At 47.4% G+C, this 19361-nt stretch overlaps 1 protein-coding gene across 3 annotated transcripts in view; it reads left to right on the forward strand.

The window, feature by feature from the left end:
* smyd3 (SET and MYND domain containing 3) overlaps positions 1-19361 on the forward strand; it is an 894585-nt gene that overhangs the window by 735987 nt on the left and 139237 nt on the right. For 2 of the 3 annotated variants that reach the window (XM_038815506.1, XM_038815488.1), the window contains exons 7-8: positions 260-362; positions 7143-7253. In XM_038815506.1, coding sequence (XP_038671434.1) covers positions 260-362; positions 7143-7253 — 214 coding nt within the window. The remainder of the gene's footprint in view (positions 1-259; positions 363-7142; positions 7254-19361) is intronic. The other variant, XM_038815496.1, reaches the window with a different exon arrangement.

The raw sequence follows: 19361 nt of genomic DNA on the forward strand, positions 1-19361 counted from the left end.
CTCGCGATAATTTTCTGAGGCCTTTAGAAAAACAAAACACGTTTTATTCTTGACCTGGGAGAGTAACGTCCATTTATGTTGTAGATAATAGCGGCTACTATCCAGCGATCTTGAGAGATTTAGATTTCGTAACATGTCAAATTCTTTAAAATATTTGTCGAGAGATTTTGTACAGTCGCAAAATCTTTTTTGGGAATTCTGAAGGAAAGTGCGTACCAGCTGTCAGATTGAACTAATGCAAATGGTTGTCTCTTTATAGCATGTCTCTGGTGAACCATAGCTGCGACCCAAACTGTACGATTGTCTTTGAAGGAAAACAACTCCAGCTGCATGCGGTGCGACAGATTCAAGTTGATGAGGAGGTAATTTATTGTACGGTGATATGTACAAGTTAATGGGCGGGATTTTCCAGCCCTCCCTGCCCATCGCCGGGGTCGTCCGGTCCCGATGAAAGTCAATGGAATTTTGGCCGGATAGCCGGTACCCGCCATGGGGCAGCACAGTAGCACAGTGGTTAGCACAGTTGCTTCGCAGCTCCAGGGTCACAGGTTCGATTCCCGGCTTGGGTCACTGTCTGTGCGGAGTCTGCACGTTCTCCCCGTGTGTGCGTGGGTTTCTTCCAGGTGCTCTGGTTTCCTCCCACAGTCCAAAGATGTGCAGGTTAGGTGGATTGGCCATGCTGAATTCCCCTTAGTGTCTTAAATGGTTAGGTGGGGTGTATGGGTTACCGGGATAAAGGAGATAGGGTGGAGGCGTGGGGCTTAAGTTTCCAAGGGCCGGTGCAGACTCGATGGGCTGAATGGCCTCCTTCTGCACTGTAGATTCTATGATTCTATAATAGAGACTTGTATTTATATTGCTCTTTTAAGGTAATATTTTTATGTCAAGGAACTCCACAGAGGTTTATGAAGCAAGATTGGATACCGAGCCGTGTAAGGAGATATGTGGTCAGCTGACCAAAGGTTTGGTGAAAGAAATGAGTTTTAAGGCGCATCTTAGTGTAGACAGGCGAGTTGGAGAATTTTAGTGCGTGAACTCCAGGGCTTAGGACAGAGGCTTTAAACACAATGATTAAGCAGATGGGCAGCAGACTCTGACACCCTGTAAAGCACTCAGATTCTCTCCATATGTCCAGGAGGGGTTGTGGAATCACTCCATAGTTTGAGGGTTTGGGAGCGTTAAGCAGTTTGTCTCCTTCACTTCCTATCGCCTCAATGAAATTCTAGCTTACAGTGAGCAGCAGTACAATTAAACTGATCATGCTGGTGAAAATTATTATACTACTCTCACTTGATAGAAGTGGATGTTTGATTATAAACAGGTGCCACGAGGAATAATCCACATCATCCTGTAGAACTGAAACAGCCCAGAACTTTCCAATCCTGCCTTTATGATATAGGCCACCTTTCACTATCTCTGCTGTAAGACTATCTTTGATTTAGTTTACATTGGCAATGGCTCCCTCACCAATATACAACCCTTATCTCGCACATCCTTCGTAATAAACCCACCTTTGTTTTACAATCTTGTTTATTTTTTGGGTGCCAAGCATAGGTTATGAAGAGTTATTTAGGTCGAATGCTAACACTTGGTGTTTTTTTCATTTGGTCGTTACCTCTGAAACCTAAGCTTCGAGTCAAACTTTTGCTAACTTATGTTACAAACACGATTGATATGTGTCAGTAATGTACTCGGGCAGTGTGGTGAATGAAAAACTCATCCTTTTGGAGCAACCATACTTTCCTCGGGTCGGGAATGGTCCAAGTGTGCATCTGTATGTGTTGAATGTGTTTTGTGTGCGTATGCTGTGTATGTGTATGTGTGCGTGCATGTGTGTGCACGCGAGCATGTGTGTGTATGCATTTAGATGTGCAACGTGTGTGAATGCACGTGTGTATGTGTGTGTGCATGCACGTGTGCACATGTGTATGCATTTGTGTGCTACGTGTGTACGTGCACATGTGTGTGTGCACACCTGTGTGCATGTATGTGCTGCCTATGTGTGTGCTGCATATGTGTCTGCGCACGAATGTGTTTGTGTGTGTATGTGTGTGCTGCATATGTGTGTGCTTTGTGTGCACGCATGTGTGCGTGCTGCATATGTGTGTATGCCATGTACGTGTGCGCATGTGAGTGTGTGCACACGTGCTTGTGTTGCATTTGTGTGTGCTCCATATGTGTGTGTGTGCTACGTGTGCGTGTGTGCACCTGTGCAGCATGTGTATTGCACATGTGTGTTGTGTGTGTGTCATATGAAGCAGCATCTGCCTTCTCCATACATGACCCTTTGATGGTTGGAACATCTCATTTGGTTTAAGTGAGATAGAAATAAATCTCCGCCATGTCAGTCAAAGTGAAAAGCTTTTCACTCTCCGCTTCATCTTTAGTGTCTTCAGAGGCTTTTATGTGTTTGTCATGAAGCTGTTTAGCACAGGGCTAAATCGCTGGCTTTGAAAGCAGACCACGGGTAGTCAGCAGCACGGTTCAATTCCCGTAACAGCCTCCCCGAACAGGTGCCGGAATGTGGCGACTAGGGGCTTTTCACAGTAACTTCATTTGAAGCCTACTTGTGACAATAAGCGATTTTCATTTCATTTCAAGTATGAACAGGAACTCAATCATTTAACCATGGGCCCTATTATGATAATGTGTACCACACTCCCCTCCACCACCACCAAGGGAGGGGCGGCTGTTGACCTTTTGTCAATTACATGTTACAGTTTATTAATTTCAATTGCTTTGTTAAGATTAAATGAAAACAGAGGATGGATATTAATTGTCCTTGAGTACAAAAAACTAGGAGATAGCTGGGACACTGGTTTGAGTGAGAGGAGAGCTGTGAGAGTGAACAAATCAATAAACTCCCTCAATAAAGAAAAGTTCCATCAGTTTCGCCTTCACCAATCGGTTTCTGGTTTCCTATTGCGTTAACAAGCTTGTATGCTGTTATCATGCTGTAGGGTTTGGACAGGGGAGTAGGAGTCTACTGCGGCACAGCAAAGGACCATTTGGCCCATCGGGCCTGTGCCGTATCTGTGCCATAAACAATCCATCAGTCCCATTCCTCGCATCCCCACCCTCCTCCATTATCCCATATCTCAGTAAGTTTATTTTTCTCTATTACCTACCCATTGAAATCATTGATCGCCTGCGCTTCCAAAAACCTTCAACCTCGCATCCCCCCCCTGCACCCCTCACCCAAAATCTTAAATCTGTGTCCCATTGTCCTTGTACATAACGCCAATGGGAATAGTTTTACTTTACCTACCTTATGTAAACCTGTCACAAATTTGTGCAAATCTCCCTCAGTCTCCTCTCGTCTATGGAGAACAGCCTCAGCTTCTCCAGCCCTAACCTTGTAGCTACAGTCCCTCACTCCCTGGAACCATTCTGGTAAATCTCCAGTTGTGAGCCCCCACGACCTTCCCAAAGTGAGGTGAGCAGAGCTGGACACAATGGTCCCTTTTTGCCTTGAATGCATATCAGAGATGGCAAAACCCCAACGATGGAATTTAAAAGCAACATGAGCCCTGCTTTGTTTATCCCTCCCAGGTTAATCGCCTCTCTCACTGGGAAGGGAAGAAGTGGGCCACTTTCCAGGCTCTATCGCCCAACCTTTAGTTGTGCAGCAAAACACTGACGCGGTCTTTCAAGCTACCGTTGTTATCACGATAATGATGTGCTTGGTGGCAGACAGCCAAGTCGTTACTCCCTGCAGTCAAGGCTATGGTAAACCTGCCCTTACCTGGCCCTGTGTTATAACACACACAAGAGATACTGTGTGATCAGAAGCTGATGGACATACTTACAAACAGCTTAATAGCTGGTCACAGCGGTATCTCAGCCGCAGCTTTTTGAACTTTTACTGCCTCAGTTGTGAATGCAATCGATGCTGATATTTCCACAGTGAACACCTCAGGTTTTGGCTGACCTCGCGTTCACCTTTCGCGGCAATAGCGGTGACGTTTGATGTTTTTTTCCTCAGGCCGGACATGAACAATCCTAAAGCTGAGTGTGTGATTTGTTAAAGAATCGAGAGCCAGTCCGGTTCTTCCCTACGCTGGTGTGTTTGTTTTAAGAAGAGCGGCCTACGTTTATAGCGCGCCTCTGACAAACTTGGGACATCCCAGAGCACTTTACAGTCATTGGAGTGTAGTCATTGTTGTAAGAAGCCCAGCAGTCAATTTGCACGCAGCAAACTCCCTCAAACAGCAATGTTTGCCGCTGCTAATTCAAAATCACTTAACTAAAATGTTTCCTCCTGTTTTTAAAAAACCATCCATTGTTCTGTACATACAACTTACAGTGCAGAAAGCCAACAAGTCTGCACCAGCCCTTGGAAAGAGCACCCTACCCAAGCCCACACCTCCATTCTCTCCCGGTAACCCAGCAACCCACCTGTTGGATGAGACATTAAAAGTGAGGCCCCATCTACCTGCTCAGGTGGATTAAAAAGCACTATTTTGAAGAAGCGCATTGTCGTTGTCACAGGTCCTGGCCAATATTTATCCCTCAACATCACAAAAACAGATTATCTGGTCGCTATGTTGCATTCCATGAAACTGGTTGAGGTCTGGAATGCCCGGCCTGCAAGAGGGCATTGGTTGATTATTTGAATAGAAACAATGTGCAGGGTTACGGGGAAAAGGCAGGGGAATGGCACTAAGTCATGAGGTTCGTTTGGAGAGCCAGTGCAGACACGATGGGCCGAATGGCCTCCTTTTGCATCATAACAATTTTGTGACCTCACGGATGTTTGTGGGATCTTGCTTGGTGCAAATTGGTTCCCGTATTTCCTGCATTACTGCAGTAACGACTCTTAAGAAATACCTAATTGGCTGTAAAGTTCTTTAAGTAGGGGCAGCACGGTAGCATTGAGGATAGCACAATCGCTTAACAGCTCCAGTGTCCCAGGTTCGATTCCGGCCTGGGTCACTGTCTGTGCGGAGTCTGCACATCCTCCCCGTGTGTGCGTGGGTTTCCTCCGGGTGCTCCGGTTTCCTCCCACAGTCCAAAGATGTGCAGGTTAGGTGGATTGGCCATGATAAATTGCCCTTAGTGTCCAAAATTGCCCTTAGTGTTGGGTGGGGTTACTGGGTTATGGGGATAGGGTGGAGGTGTTAACCTTGGGTAGGGTGCTCTTTCCAGGAGCCGGTGCAGACTCGATGGGCCGAATGGCCTCCTTCTGCACTGTAAATTCTATGAAAGTAGTCATGAACAGTGGACACAGACTTCAGTGCTGTTGTAACAAAATGTTATGAAATCTGAGCAAGCAGTGAGAAAATCGATGGGAATCTGTGACCCTCTTTAGAAAAAAAAATACTATTTTCTATTTATGAGGTAGCACATGTTTAGACTGAGGAGGTCTTGTGGTGCCGTGTGCAGCACCCCTGCCTCCTCAGGTTTAAGTCCCACTCCAGGACTTAATGGTCAAGGAAGTTCATAATGCGGCCAAATAGGTTGAGTATCGACCTACAAAACTCCTTCCAAACACGCCAAAGACAGGTGATGAGAGCGGGAGAGATTTCTGGTCAGCCATGTGTTGGAAAGGAAGTTGGGAGCCTGCACCATCGCTCCAGGCTACAACGTACACGTAAATAAATGTGCAGGGACAGCACGATGGCACAGTGGTTAGCACTGATGTCTCACAGCGTCAGGGACCCGGGTTCAATTCCGGCCTCGGGTGACTTGTGGAGTCTGCACTTTCTCCCCGTGTCTGTGTGGGTTTCCTCCGGGTGCTCCGGTTTCCTCCCACAGTCCAAAGACGTGCAGGTTAGGTGGATTGGCCACGCTAAATTGCCCTCAGTGTCCAAAATGTTAATGGCGTTACGGGGATCGGGAGGGGGGGTGTGGGCCTAGGTAAGCTGCTCTTTTAGAGGTCGGTGGAGACGCGATTAGCCAAATGGCCTTCTCCTGTCCTGTAGGGAATCTATGGATTATGTGCCACGAGGAACGTAAGAAATAGGAACAAGGAGTAGGCCATTCAGCCCTTTGAATTAGTTCTGGTTTTGAATATGATCTACTTCAATTCCACCATTTTGCACTTTCCCCGTAATCTTTAATTCCCTTGGTGTCCAAAAATATGTTGACTTGTGTCATCAAACTCGACAACTGAGCTCCCACATCGGTGAGGTAGAGAATTCCGAAGATCCAGAATCCTTTGAGTGAAGAAAGTTCTCCTGAACGGTCGGCTCCTTTTCCTGAGAATGTGACCACAGGTTGGAGACTAATCCATAAGGGGGAATGTCTTCCCAGCTTGTCAATCCCTTTCAGAATGTCAGATGTTTCAATACAATCACCTCTCATTCTCCTAAATTCTAAAATTTACACCAAGGGAGGGGCTGGGACTTGAGATATGATGACAAACTGAGGCCCCATCTGACCTGGAGGTTGACCCTAAAGGATCCCCGGGAGTTATTTGACGAGCATCCCGGTTCTCTACACCATTGAAAGGGATTATCTGGCCACCAATCTCACTGGCGTTTGTCGGATCCGACTCTGTGTAAACTGATTTGCTGCATTTCTCAACTTACAACCATGACTTCCAAAGTACTTCATTGGCTGTGGAGCACTTTGGAACATCTTGGGGTGCAAATGTGTTCCCTTCTTCCTTTCCTCCCTTTTGTCCATCCCTCCCTCCTTCCCCAGACACCGGCACTCGGAGACACGCAGAAGGCAGACTATCCCGAGGAGACTCCTCGATGCCGTTTCACTGTGGGAGATTGCTGGCAATGACACCTTGTGAGGCGGTAATATTGGGAGGCTCACACGTCCATAGGCCTGACCAGCCGGCCCGGCCTACACTCAGGCTGTGTAGTGCGCAGAAAGAATGAAGGTGAAATGGTTGCGGGAGGCCAGGGAGGCTTCTGCTTTGGTTTAGATCCCCCCTGAGGCCCCAGACCTAAATAGAAAAATGCAGTGTGCTGAATGAGTGAACAGAAAATTCAACACGCTGACTGTAACCTCCCTCTCCCCCGTGCCCCTATAGCGCCGCGATGCGTTAGAGGTCAAGGTGCCACCTTGCAGATGGAGAGCAGGACCTTGACAACTAATACTGACTGGAAATTGTTGTTTTAGATGATCGAGAATGTTAGTTATTAATGTTTCCAGCTTAATCATTTATTGTTCTCTCTGCCCACCAGCTGACGGTCAGTTACATTGATGTCATGGCAACCAGCCAGGAACGGCAGAGACAGCTAGAGAAGCAGTACTGCTTTGTGTGTGATTGCAAGCGCTGTGAGATGGCAGACAAGGTTTGTTATGTCTGAATTACTTGGGGAGTTGGACTGTGTCAAGGTTCCTGGCTTTTATTTAGCATTGCGCCCAGCACTTCACGTAATTCCATTCCATTTCCTTCACCTATTCCTTGGCCGCCCATGTCTTGTCGCGTGCAGAGCCCAGCCCACAGTCAAGGATGCTCATTGCGGTGGCTTTCGGGTTTGATTCCTTCGGAAAAGCGGGATGCTGCAACAGGTTGGGGTGTCCGGGAGGAGGTTGGGAAGGGGGAGAGAATTTAGGAGACACCAGTTTTTGTGGGAGCTTTCTGTGTACACATGGGCTGCCACGTTTGCTTCAATATGGCAGTGACTACACTTCAGGACTCAAGTGTTAGAAGCAGGAGTGGGCCATTCGGCCCCTCAGGCCTGCTACACTATTCAATAAGATCATAGCTGAAATGATTGAGGTCTGAACCCTACCTACCTGCCTGCACCCCCCCTTCTCCCCCCCCCCCCCCCCCTCCTTTGTCAGTCAAAAATCTATCTAACTCAGCCTTGAATATATTTATTCAATGACCCAACTGCTGTGGCTCTCTGGGGCAAAAGATTCCACACACACACACACAGAAAAAAAAATCTCCTCATCCTCATCTTAAATGGGAGACATTAATTTTTAACCTGCGCCCCCTGGTTCTAGAATTCTGTACAAGGGGAGACATCCTTTCAGCATCCACCCTGTCAAGTCCCCCCAGGATCTTACATGTTTCAAGATCACCTCTCAATTTTCTAAACTCCAGCGGCAACAGGTCCAATCTGACCAACCTTTCCTCGCAAGACAATCACTACCTCCCAGGAATCAGTCAACTGAGCCGTCTTTGAACTGCTTTGAATGCAATTAGACACCCCCCCCCCTCCCCTTCAGAAGACCAGAGCTGTAGTCACTACTCCAGATGTGGTCTCACTAAGGCCTTATGCAGCTGTAGCAGCACTTCCCTACTTTTATATTCCATTCCGCTGATAATAAACGCCGACATTCCATTTGCTAATCACTTGCTGTACCTGCATGCTAGCTTTTTGTGGCTCATGGACCAGGGTCCCACTGTACTGCGGAGCTCTGCAATCTTTCTTCATTTAAACAGAAATGGGCTTTGGTTTGTGAGGACCACGAAGAATCCAGCGCGTGTTTGTCCAGTCAAGCAGAAAGTAACTTTATTTACAACAACATGTACGCAGCAGCAGTAATTCACCACTGCTTCCTCCTCGAGCCGGTACACAGCTCTATTTACACAGCTGCTAATGATCCCCCCCCCCCCCCCCCCTCCCTTTCATTGAGGGAGTTCATACTCTCCAAAATACATAGAATCATAGAATTTACAGTGCAGAAGGAGGCCATTCGGCCCATCGAGTCTGCACCGGCTCTTGGTAAGAGCACCCTACCCAAGCCCACACTTCCACCCTATCCCAATAACCCAGTAACCCCACCCAACACTGAGGGCAATTTTGGACACTAAGGGCAATTTATCATGGCCAATCCACCTAACCTGCACATCTTTGGACTGTGGGAGGAAACCGGAGCACCCGGAGGAAACTCGCACAGACACGGGGAGAACGTGCAGACTCCGCACAGACAGTGACCCAAGCCGGGAATCGAACCTGGGACCTTGGAGCTGTGAAGCAATTGTGCTAACCACTGTGCTACCGTGCTGCCCAATCATGGGATAACCAATTGTTCCCAGCCAATAGGATCCAGGCAGGTTCAAAGGTGCTTTGCGACACCCTGAGATTGGGAAAGATGCTGCCTCGGTGCAAATCCTCCTTTTTTCCTGTGTGGAATGATCCAGGAAAAGTTTCAGTTCCATTCACGCTGGGCATAACCCCATGATGCAGCAGGCAATCAAAGAATTGTTACAGTGCAGAAGGAGGCCATTCGGTCCATCGTTTCTGTACCAGCTCTCCATCAGGCAACATGACCTAGTGCCAGTCCCCTGCCTTTTCCCTGTACCTCTGCACATTGTTCCTATTCAAGTAATCATCTGATACCCTCTCGAATGCCTCGATTGAACCTGCCTCCACCACACTTCCAGACCGTGCATTCCAGACCCCAGCCACTCGCCGTGTGGGAAAGGTGTTCCTCACATCTGCTTCTTTTGCAAATCACTTTAAATATGTGCCCGCTCGTTCGTGAGCCTTTTAGCAGTGGAAACAGTTTCTCCCGATCTACTCTGGTCCAGTCCCCTCATGATTTTTCACCCGTCTCTCAAATCTCCTCTTAGCCTCCTCCTCTTCAAGGAGAGCCGTCACAACCTCTCAATCTACCCTCGTAACTGAAGTTTCTCATCCCTGGAGCCAGTCTGTGTGAACCACTTCTGTACCAATCCCAGTGCGTCCACATCCTTCCGAGAGCGTGGAGCCCAGAACTGTACACAATATTCCATCACACATCCCTGCATTTTAAAACAGGCGGAAGAAGTGATACACCAGCTGTCTCTTGTCGCTGAGAGAGGTGTGGTGCATTAAGTTACCTTCAAGCTTTACTGATGGAAGCAAAACAATCATCTGTTACCAAGCGAGTCTGAGATGCGCAGTCACGGCACTGACACATCCATGGCAGGGATTGATCAATCAGAGATTGAAGTGGATTCCAATAAAGTTGTTTTCTTTATGCTGGTCTCTGCCGGGAGATTTATTTGCTCAGACGTACAGTGCCTCCCCGCAAATAAATCAGGCAGAATGACTTTTCAAATCAATTCGATTCACTGAGTGAGATGTCGCTCCATCATCTACAAGGCTTCAGACAACAACAGAAAGAGGCCAGTGGGATTGACGAGTGTCGTGTCAGTCAGAGAACTCTCAGACCACCTCCCCTCTCCGAACCCTTTCTCACAAATCCTGCTGCTCTGCTAAATGGAGAGAGATGGTGGAATTCAGCAACCATTTTCCCTGTGACGTTAGCACCATTATATGGGCCACAACCACTAACCGGCAGGGTTTATACACTGTACAGTGGAGGGTATGGGGATCACAGGGTGCAAACACTGTACAGTGGAGGGTATGGGGATCACAGGGTGCAAACACTGTACAGTGGAGGGTATGGGAATCACAGGATTTAAACACTGTACAGTGGAGTTTATGGGAATCACAGGATTTAAACACTGTACAGTGGAGTTTATGGGGATCACAGGGTACAAACACTGTACAGTGGAGGGTATGGGGATCACAGGGTTCAAACACTGTACAGTGGAGGGTATGGGGATCACAGGGTGCAAACACTGTACAGTGGAGGGTATGGAGATCACAGGGTGCAAACACTGTACAGTGGAGGGTATGAGGATCACAGGGTGCAAACACTGTACAGTGGAGGGTATGGGGATCACAGGGTGCAAACACTGCACAGTGGAGGGTATGGGGATCACAGGGTGAAAACACTGTACAGTGGAGGGTATGGGGGTCACAGGATTCAAATACAGTACAGTGGAGGGTATGGGGATCACAGGGTACAAACACTGTACAGTGGAGGGTATGGGGATCACAGGGTACAAACACTGTACAATGGAGGGTATGGGGATCACAGGATTTAAACACTGTACAGTGGAGGGTATGGGGATCACAGGGTACAAACACTGTACTGTGAAGGGTATGGGGATCACAGGGTACAAACACTGTACAGTGGAGGGTATGGGGATCACAGGATTTAAACACTGTACAGTGAAGGGTATGGGGATCACAGGGTACAAACACTGTACAGTGGGGGGTATGGGAATCACAGGATTTAAACACTGTACAGTGGAGTTTATGGGAATCACAGGATTTAAACACTGTACAGTGGAGTTTATGGGGATCACAGGGTACAAACACTGTACAGTGGAGGGTATGGGGATCACAGGGTACAAACACTGTACAATGGAGGGTATGGGGATCACAGGATTTAAACACTGTACAGTGGAGGGTATGGGGATCACAGGGTACAAACACTGTACTGTGAAGGGTATGGGGATCACAGGGTACAAACACTGTACAGTGGAGGGTATGGGGATCACAGGATTTAAACACTGTACAGTGAAGGGTATGGGGATCACAGGGTACAAACACTGTACAGTGGAGGGTATGGGAATCACAGGATTTAAACACTGTACAGTGGAGTTTATGGGAATCACAGGATTTAAACACTGTACAGTGGAGTTTATGGGGATCACAGGGTACAAACACTGTACAGTGGAGGGTATGGAGATCACAGGGTACAAACACTGTACAGTGGAGTTTATGGGGATCACAGATTCAAACACTGTACAGTGGAGTTTATGGGGATCACAGATTCAAACACTGTACAGTGGAGTTGATGGGGATCACAGATTCAAACACTGTACAGTGGAGTTTATGGGGATCACAGATTCAAACACTGTACAGTGGAGGGTATGGAGATTACTGGGTCCAAACATTTTACAGTAGAAATTGTGGACTGGACTGGATTTCAGCATTATACAGTGAACCTCACAGGATTTTGGCTGTGTATTATGAACCTCAATGCCTTGAGTGTACAGCGGACCGCACTGCATTGAGGCAGTATACAGTGGGTCACACTGGATTGAGGCAGTATACAGTCGATCACATTGGATCGACGCAGAACACAGTGGATCACACTGTATTGATGCAGCACGGTAGCATTGTGGATAGCATAATTGCTTCACAGCTCCAGGGTCCCAGGTTTGATTCCGGCTTGGGTCACTGTCTGTGCGGAGTCTGCACGTCCTCCCCCTGTGTGCGTGGGTTTTCTCCGGGTGCTCCGGTTTCCTCCCACAGTCCAAAGATGTGCAGGTTAGGTGGATTGTCCATGATAAATTGTCCTTAGTGTTGGGTGGGGTTACTGGGTTATGGTGATAGGGTGGAGGTGTTGACCTCGGGTAGATTGCTCTTTCCAAGAGCCGGTGCAGACTCGATGGGCCGAATGGCCTCCTTCTGCACTGTAAATTCTATGATCAACTCTATGACAGTGGATCATACTGGATTGAGGCAGTATACAGTGGAGCACACTGGATTGAGGCAGTATGCAGTGGATCACACTGGATTGAGGCAGTATACAGGGGATCATACCGGATTGAGGCAGTATAATGTGGATCATACTGGATTGAGGCAGTATACAGTGGATCATACTGGATTGAGGCAGTATACAGTGGAGCACACTGGATTGAGGCAGTATACTGTGGATCATACTTGATTGAGGCATTATACAGTGGATCATACTGGATTGAGGCAGTTTACAGTGGATCATACTGGATTGAGGCAGTATACAGTGGATCACACTGGATTGAGGCATTATACAGTGGATCATACAGGATTGAGGCAGTATACAGTGGATCATACAGGATTGAGACAGTATACAGTGGATCACACTGGATTGAGGCAGTATACAGCGGTTCACACTGGATTGAGGCAGTATACTGTGGATCATACTGGATTGAGGCTGTATACAGTGGATCATACTGGATTGAGACAGTATGCAGTGGATCACACTGGATTGAGGCAGTCTACATCTGATCACACTGGATTCAGGCAGTATACAGTGGATCATACTGGATTGAGGCTGTATGCAGTGGATCATACTGGATTGAGACAGTATGCAGTGGATCACACTGGATTGATGCATTATACAGTGGATCACTGGATTGAGGCAGTATACAGTGGATCACACTGGATTGAGGCAGTATACAGTGGATCACACTGGATTGAGGCAGTATACAGCGGTTCACACTGGATTGAGGCAGTATACAGCGGATCACACTAGACTGAGGCTGTATACAGTGGAGCACACTGGATTGAGGCAGTATACTGTGGATCACACTGGATTGAGGCAGTTTACAGTGGATCATACTGGATTGTGGCAGTATACAGTGGATCATACTGGATTGAGACAGTATACAGTGGATCACACTGGATTGAGGCATTATACAGTGGATCACACTGGATTGAGGCAGTATACAGTGGATCACACTGGATTGAGGCAGCATACTGTGGATCATACTGGATTGAGGCAGTACACAGTGGATCACTGGATCGAGGCAGTATACAGTGGATCATACTGGATTGAGGCAGTATACAGTGGATCATACTGAATTGAGGCAGTATACAATGGACCATACTGGATTGAGGCAGTATAGTGCGGGCCACACTGGATTGGGGCAGTATACAGTGGATCACTGGATTGAGACAGTATACAGTGGATCACTGGATTGAGGCAGTATACAATGGATCACACTGGATTGGAGCAGTATACAGTGGATCACTGGATTGAGACAGTATACAGTGGATTGCACTGTCTTGAGGCAGTATACAGTGGATCTCACTGGATTGAGCAGTATACAGTGGAGCACACTGGATTGAGGCAGTATACTGTCGATCACACTGGATTGAGGCAGTTTACAGTGGATCTTACTGGATTGTGGCAGTATACAGTGGATCATACTGGATTGAGGCAGTATATAGTGGATCATACTGGATTGAGGCAGTATACAGTGGATCATACTGGATTGAGACAGTATACAGTGGATCACACTGGATTGAGGCATTATACAGTGGATCACACTGGATTGAGGCAGTATACAGTGGATCACACTGGATTGAGGCAGCATACTGTGGATCATATTGGATTGAGGCAGTACACAGTGGATCACTGGATCGAGGCAGTATACAGTGGATCATACTGGATTGAGGCAGTATACAGTGGATCATACTGAATTGAGGCAGTATACAATGGACCATACTGGATTGAGGCAGTATAGTGCGGGCCACACTGGATTGAGGCAGTATATAGTGGATCATACTGGATTGAGGCATTATACGGTGGATCACACTGTATTGAGGCAGTGTACAGTGGATCACACTGGATTGAGGCAGTGTACAGTGGATCACACTGGATTGACGCGGTATACAGTGGATCGTACTGGATTGGAGCAGTATACAGTGGATCACACTGGATTGAGGCAGTATACAGCGGATCACACTGGATTGAGGCAGTATACAGTGGATCACTGGATTGAGGCAGTATACAGTGGATCATACTGGATTGAGGCAGTATACAGTGAATCAAACTGGATTGAGGCAGTATACAGTGGATCACACTGGATTGAGGCAGTGTACAGTGGATCACACTGGATTGACGCGGTATACAGTGGATCATACTGGATTGGAGCAGTATACAGTGGATCACACTGGATTGAGGCAGTATATAGTGGATCATACTGGATTGAGGCATTATACAGTGGATCATACTGGATGGAGGCATTATACGGTGGATCACACTGGATTGAGGCAGTATACAGTGGATCACACTGGATTGAGGCAGTATACAGTGGATCATACTGGATGATTGAGGCAGTATACAGTGGATCATACTGGATTGAGGCTGTATGCAATGGACCATACTGGATTGAGGCAGTATAGTGCGGGCCACACTGGATTGAGGCAGTGTACAGTGGATCACACTGGATTGTGGCAGTATGGAGTGGATCACACTGTATTGAGGCAGTATACAGTGGATCACTGGACTGTGGCAGTATACAGTGGATCATACTTGATTGAGGCATTATACAGTGTATCATACTGGATTGAGGCATTATACGGTGGATCACACTGGATTGAGGCAGTATACAGTGGATCACACTGGATTGAGGCAGTATACAGTGGATCATACTAGATGATTGAGGTAGTATACAGTGGATCATACTGGATCGAGGCATTATACAGTGGATCATACTGGATTGAGGCAGTATACAGTGAATCAAACTGGATTGAGGCAGTATACAGTGGATCACACTGGATTGAGGCAGTGTACAGTGGATCACACTGGATTGACGCGGTATACAGTGGATCGTACTGGATTGGAGCAGTATACAGTGGATCACACTGGATTGAGGCAGTATATAGTGGATCATACTGGATTGAGGCATTATACAATGGATCATACTGGATTGAGGCATTATACGGTGGATCACACTGGATTGAGGCAGTATACAGTGGCTCACACTGGATTGAGGCAGTATACAGTGGATCATACTAGATGATTGAGGCAGTATACAGTGGATCATACTGGATTGAGGCTGTATGCAATGGACCATACTGGATTGAGGCAGTATAGTGCGGGCCACACTGGATTGAGGCAGTGTACAGTGGATCACACTGGATTGTGGCAGTATGGAGTGGATCACACTGGATTGAGGCAGTATACAGTGGATCACATTGGATTGAGACAGTAGACAATGAAGCACACGGGATTGAGGCAGTATACAGTGGATCACTGGATTGAGGCAGTATACAGTGGATCACTGGATTGAGGCAGTATACAGTGGATCATAATGGATTGAGGCAGTATACAGTGGATCGCACTTGATTGAGGCAGTATACAGCGGATCACACTGGATTGAGGCAGTATACAGTGGATCATACTGCATTGAGGCAGTATACAGTGGATCACTGGATTTAGGCAGTATACAGCTGATCACACTGGATTGAGGCAGTGTACAGTAGATCATACTGGATTGAGGCAGTATACAGCTGATCATACTGGATTGAGGCAGTATACAGTGGATCACAGTGGACTGAGGCAGTATACAGTGGATCATACTGGATTGAGGCAGTATACAGCTGATCACACTGGATTGAGGCAGTATACAGCGCATCACACTGGATTGAGGCAGTATTCAGCGGACCACACTGGATTGAGGCAGTATACAGCGGACCACACTGGATTGAGGCAGTATACAGTGGATCACACTGGATTGAGGCAGTATACAGTTGACCACACTGGATTGAGGCAGTATACAGTGGATCACTGGATTGAGGCAGTGTACAGTAGATCACACTGGATTGAGGCAGTATATAGTGGATCACACTAGATTGAGGCAGTATACAGTGGATCACACTAGATTGAGGCAGTATACAGTGGATCACTGGATTGAGGCAGTGTACAGTAGATCACACTGGATTGAGGCAGTATACAGTAGATCACACTAGATTGAGGCAGTATACAGTGGATCATACTGGATTGAGGCAGTATACTGTGGATCACACTGGATTGAGGCAGTATACAGTGGATCATACTGGATTGAGGCATTATACAGTGAACATCACAGTATGTACCTGGAAAAGTGGACTTGGTTTGAGGACCAGACTCCGAAGTGTTGCTCTAAAATCAATACTGCCATCGGCTCAGTGTTTTACATCTTGTTTGTCGAGCCAACATTCAGGCATTTGCCTGGCTTGTGTTCCTGATGAGCAATAACTCAATGCCTGGTCGCTCACAGCGAGAGAGAGAGAGAGGGAGAACATTTCCATTTGCTGATTACAGCACCTTTCACAGCTCAGTGAGTTCAGTGATATACTGTACAGACTCTGGAATGGATGATTAATTGCTCAATGCTTGTCATAACTGGGCTATAAATAGCCATTTTGTTCAGGTAACTTGCCACCTGGGCTCAGTTTTATTGCCTGAACCTGAGGTGAAATATGCTGACAGCATAATTTAACATCCTCCTGAGCATGGGCGGAATTAAACAAAAACTCAGTGAGCTTTGGAGTGCTGCCGCACAACTGCTAACTCCACAGCCGCTGAGGTACTTCAATCCGAGGCTTAGGCAACAGCGAACTGATCACTGAGCTTCAGGATTATTTAAGATGCTTACCTGGAAGGTGCGGCTGGATAGTCAGGGTCTGAGCTGCTCCATGCCTGTGCGAACTGGGCCTCAGTGGGTAGCCATCTTGCCTCTGGGTCGGAGGTGTGTGGGTTCTGAGCCCCGCTCCAGAAACCTGGGATCAAAATCTAGGCTGACATTGCCGTGGCTCCCACTGAGGGAGTGCTGCAAGGTCAGAGGGACCCGTCTTTTAGATGAGACGTTAAATCGAGGCCCTGTCTGCCATCTTGGGTGGACATAAAAGTTCCCACCACACTCTTAGGAAGAAGGCAAGGGGAGGTCTCACTGTTCTCACGGCTATTATTTATCAATCAATCAATCAATATCAGTTTGTCTGGGTATTTATCACATTGCTGCTTTTGGGACTTTCACCGTGTGCCCTATGGTGTTATGTACTCTGGGATAACACAGGCTGCAACTCGATGCAGCTTTGACCAAAAGATACTCCAGACTTTGAAGTAAGTTCAATATGATTTATTGAACCATTAGCGCAGTTTTCTATGAGTTCGACTCTCCTGCTAATCTTGCTATAGTAACTCAGTCGAACTAACCAGTCTGCTCTAAGCCACGTGGTGGGTGTGATGCTTCTGATTTGCCCCTGTCCTACTCTCCAAGTGTCGTCTGTGGAAAGAGACAGAGCATGTGTGTCCTGTCCTTGTATATGGGTTTTGTAAATGCCCCCTTGTGGTCGTGTCACCTCTGGGTGTCTTGACTGCCCATTGGTCGTGTCCTATTCTATGTGTTCATTCGCTGAATGTCTGCATGCCATGACATTTCTGGTGCTCCCTCTAGTGTTTGCTTAGTTGTAGTGTATTTACATTAACCCCTTGTGTATTTACAGTGATGCATATCACCACAGGTGCCACAATGAGTCCACTTCAGAAAGGGGAGGCAGTGGCGTGGTGGTATTATCACTGGACTAGTAATCCAGAGACCCAGAGCCATGCTCTCGGGACCCGGGTTCAAATCCCACCATGGCAGGTGGTGAAATTAGCATTCAATAAAAAAAAATCTGGAATAAAAAATCTAATGATTATCGTAAAAACCCATCTGGGTTCGCTAATGTCCTTTAGGGAAGGAAATCTGTCGTCCTTACCTGGTCTGGCCTACCTGTGACTCCAGACCCACAGCAATGTGGGTTGACTGCTAAAATGCCCTCAGGGGTGGGTAGTAAATGCTGGCCCACATCCCACGAATGAATAAAACAAAATTAACTCACTAGCAGTACAGCCCTTTGGTGTGTCATGTGGTCGTGAAAAGTACCCTGTAAATTCAAAATAAAAACAGAAAATGCTGGAGAGCGAAGCAGAGTTAAGGTTTTGAGTCCAGTACGACTCTTCAGTCTGCGTTGAAAGTGAACAATAGCAAACTTCCGCAACAGGTTGCTCAGTTCCCCGAACTGGTAATTGTCCTTCACACCACGTTCACCCTGTTCCCATATCTTCTTATTCCCCCTTTCCTTTGACCACCTATTTAATCTATTGACACGGACGGAATTCCATTTCCAGGCTCCCGTTTCCCCACACCCCGGGCTGAATTCCATGGCGGGCAACCCGGAGTTGGCTGCGGCCGGATCCTGGAGAAGGTTTCCGAGGGGGCAGCCAAATAGGTGGGAAGGGTGGATGGACGCCATGGGCGGGAGGTGGCGAGGGCGCCCCGGGGTGCCTCAGGCGCAGACAGCCTCTCTGGGCAGTAGAGGATATACTGTGGCCACAGTTGCCAGGCCAACCCCTCCACATGCCGTGGCGGACCAACACATCCATGCTGGGCTGCGTTGCAAGATGCACCTCAGGCGTGCCGTACCTGGCCTCGGTCTCTCGCCAGGGGGACCGTCACCATGCCACCTCCAGGCTCCAACCACATCAGGGGCAGGGTGCCCACATTGGGCATTTCAATCGACCCTGATTAGGTGGCGGACATGTCGCCACTGACCCTCAGAAGCCACGTCCCTTAAAGCAGGTCAGTGGCAGGAACATGCCAGCCGTGCTGCACAATGTGCGAGAATGAGAAATTGCTGGAACGCCCGCCTCCAATCCCATCTCCTTCCAGATGGGAAAAAAACAGTAAAACGGGGAAATAGGAATACTGGTCTGAACTTTTTTTTTCTTTCTGGGCTCCACATCGTGATGAAAGCTTTGCCCATGATCCCTGTTCATTCACTGACTCTGCTACTGCACTCCTCAACCTTACAGCTTCCATGTGTCTTTTAAAAAAAAAAATTCTCCTGCCATCTGCCCTGCATTCCTCACGTTACATCTCACACCCATGTCCTGGAGAGGTGGAAATGACCTATTTTTAAGTCTTGCGGCTAGTTTACCTCATGAGAAGGTTTGAGACCAGGCTACAGGTGAAGCCTACCTAGAGATCACAGAATCACTACAGTGCAGAAAAATGAAAAGAAAAATGAAAATTGCTTATTGTCACGAGTAGACTTCAACAAAGTTACTGTGAAAAGCCCCTAGTC

This window comes from Scyliorhinus canicula, chromosome 1 (assembly GCF_902713615.1).
Source record: "Scyliorhinus canicula chromosome 1, sScyCan1.1, whole genome shotgun sequence".
Taxonomy (NCBI): domain Eukaryota; kingdom Metazoa; phylum Chordata; class Chondrichthyes; order Carcharhiniformes; family Scyliorhinidae; genus Scyliorhinus; species Scyliorhinus canicula.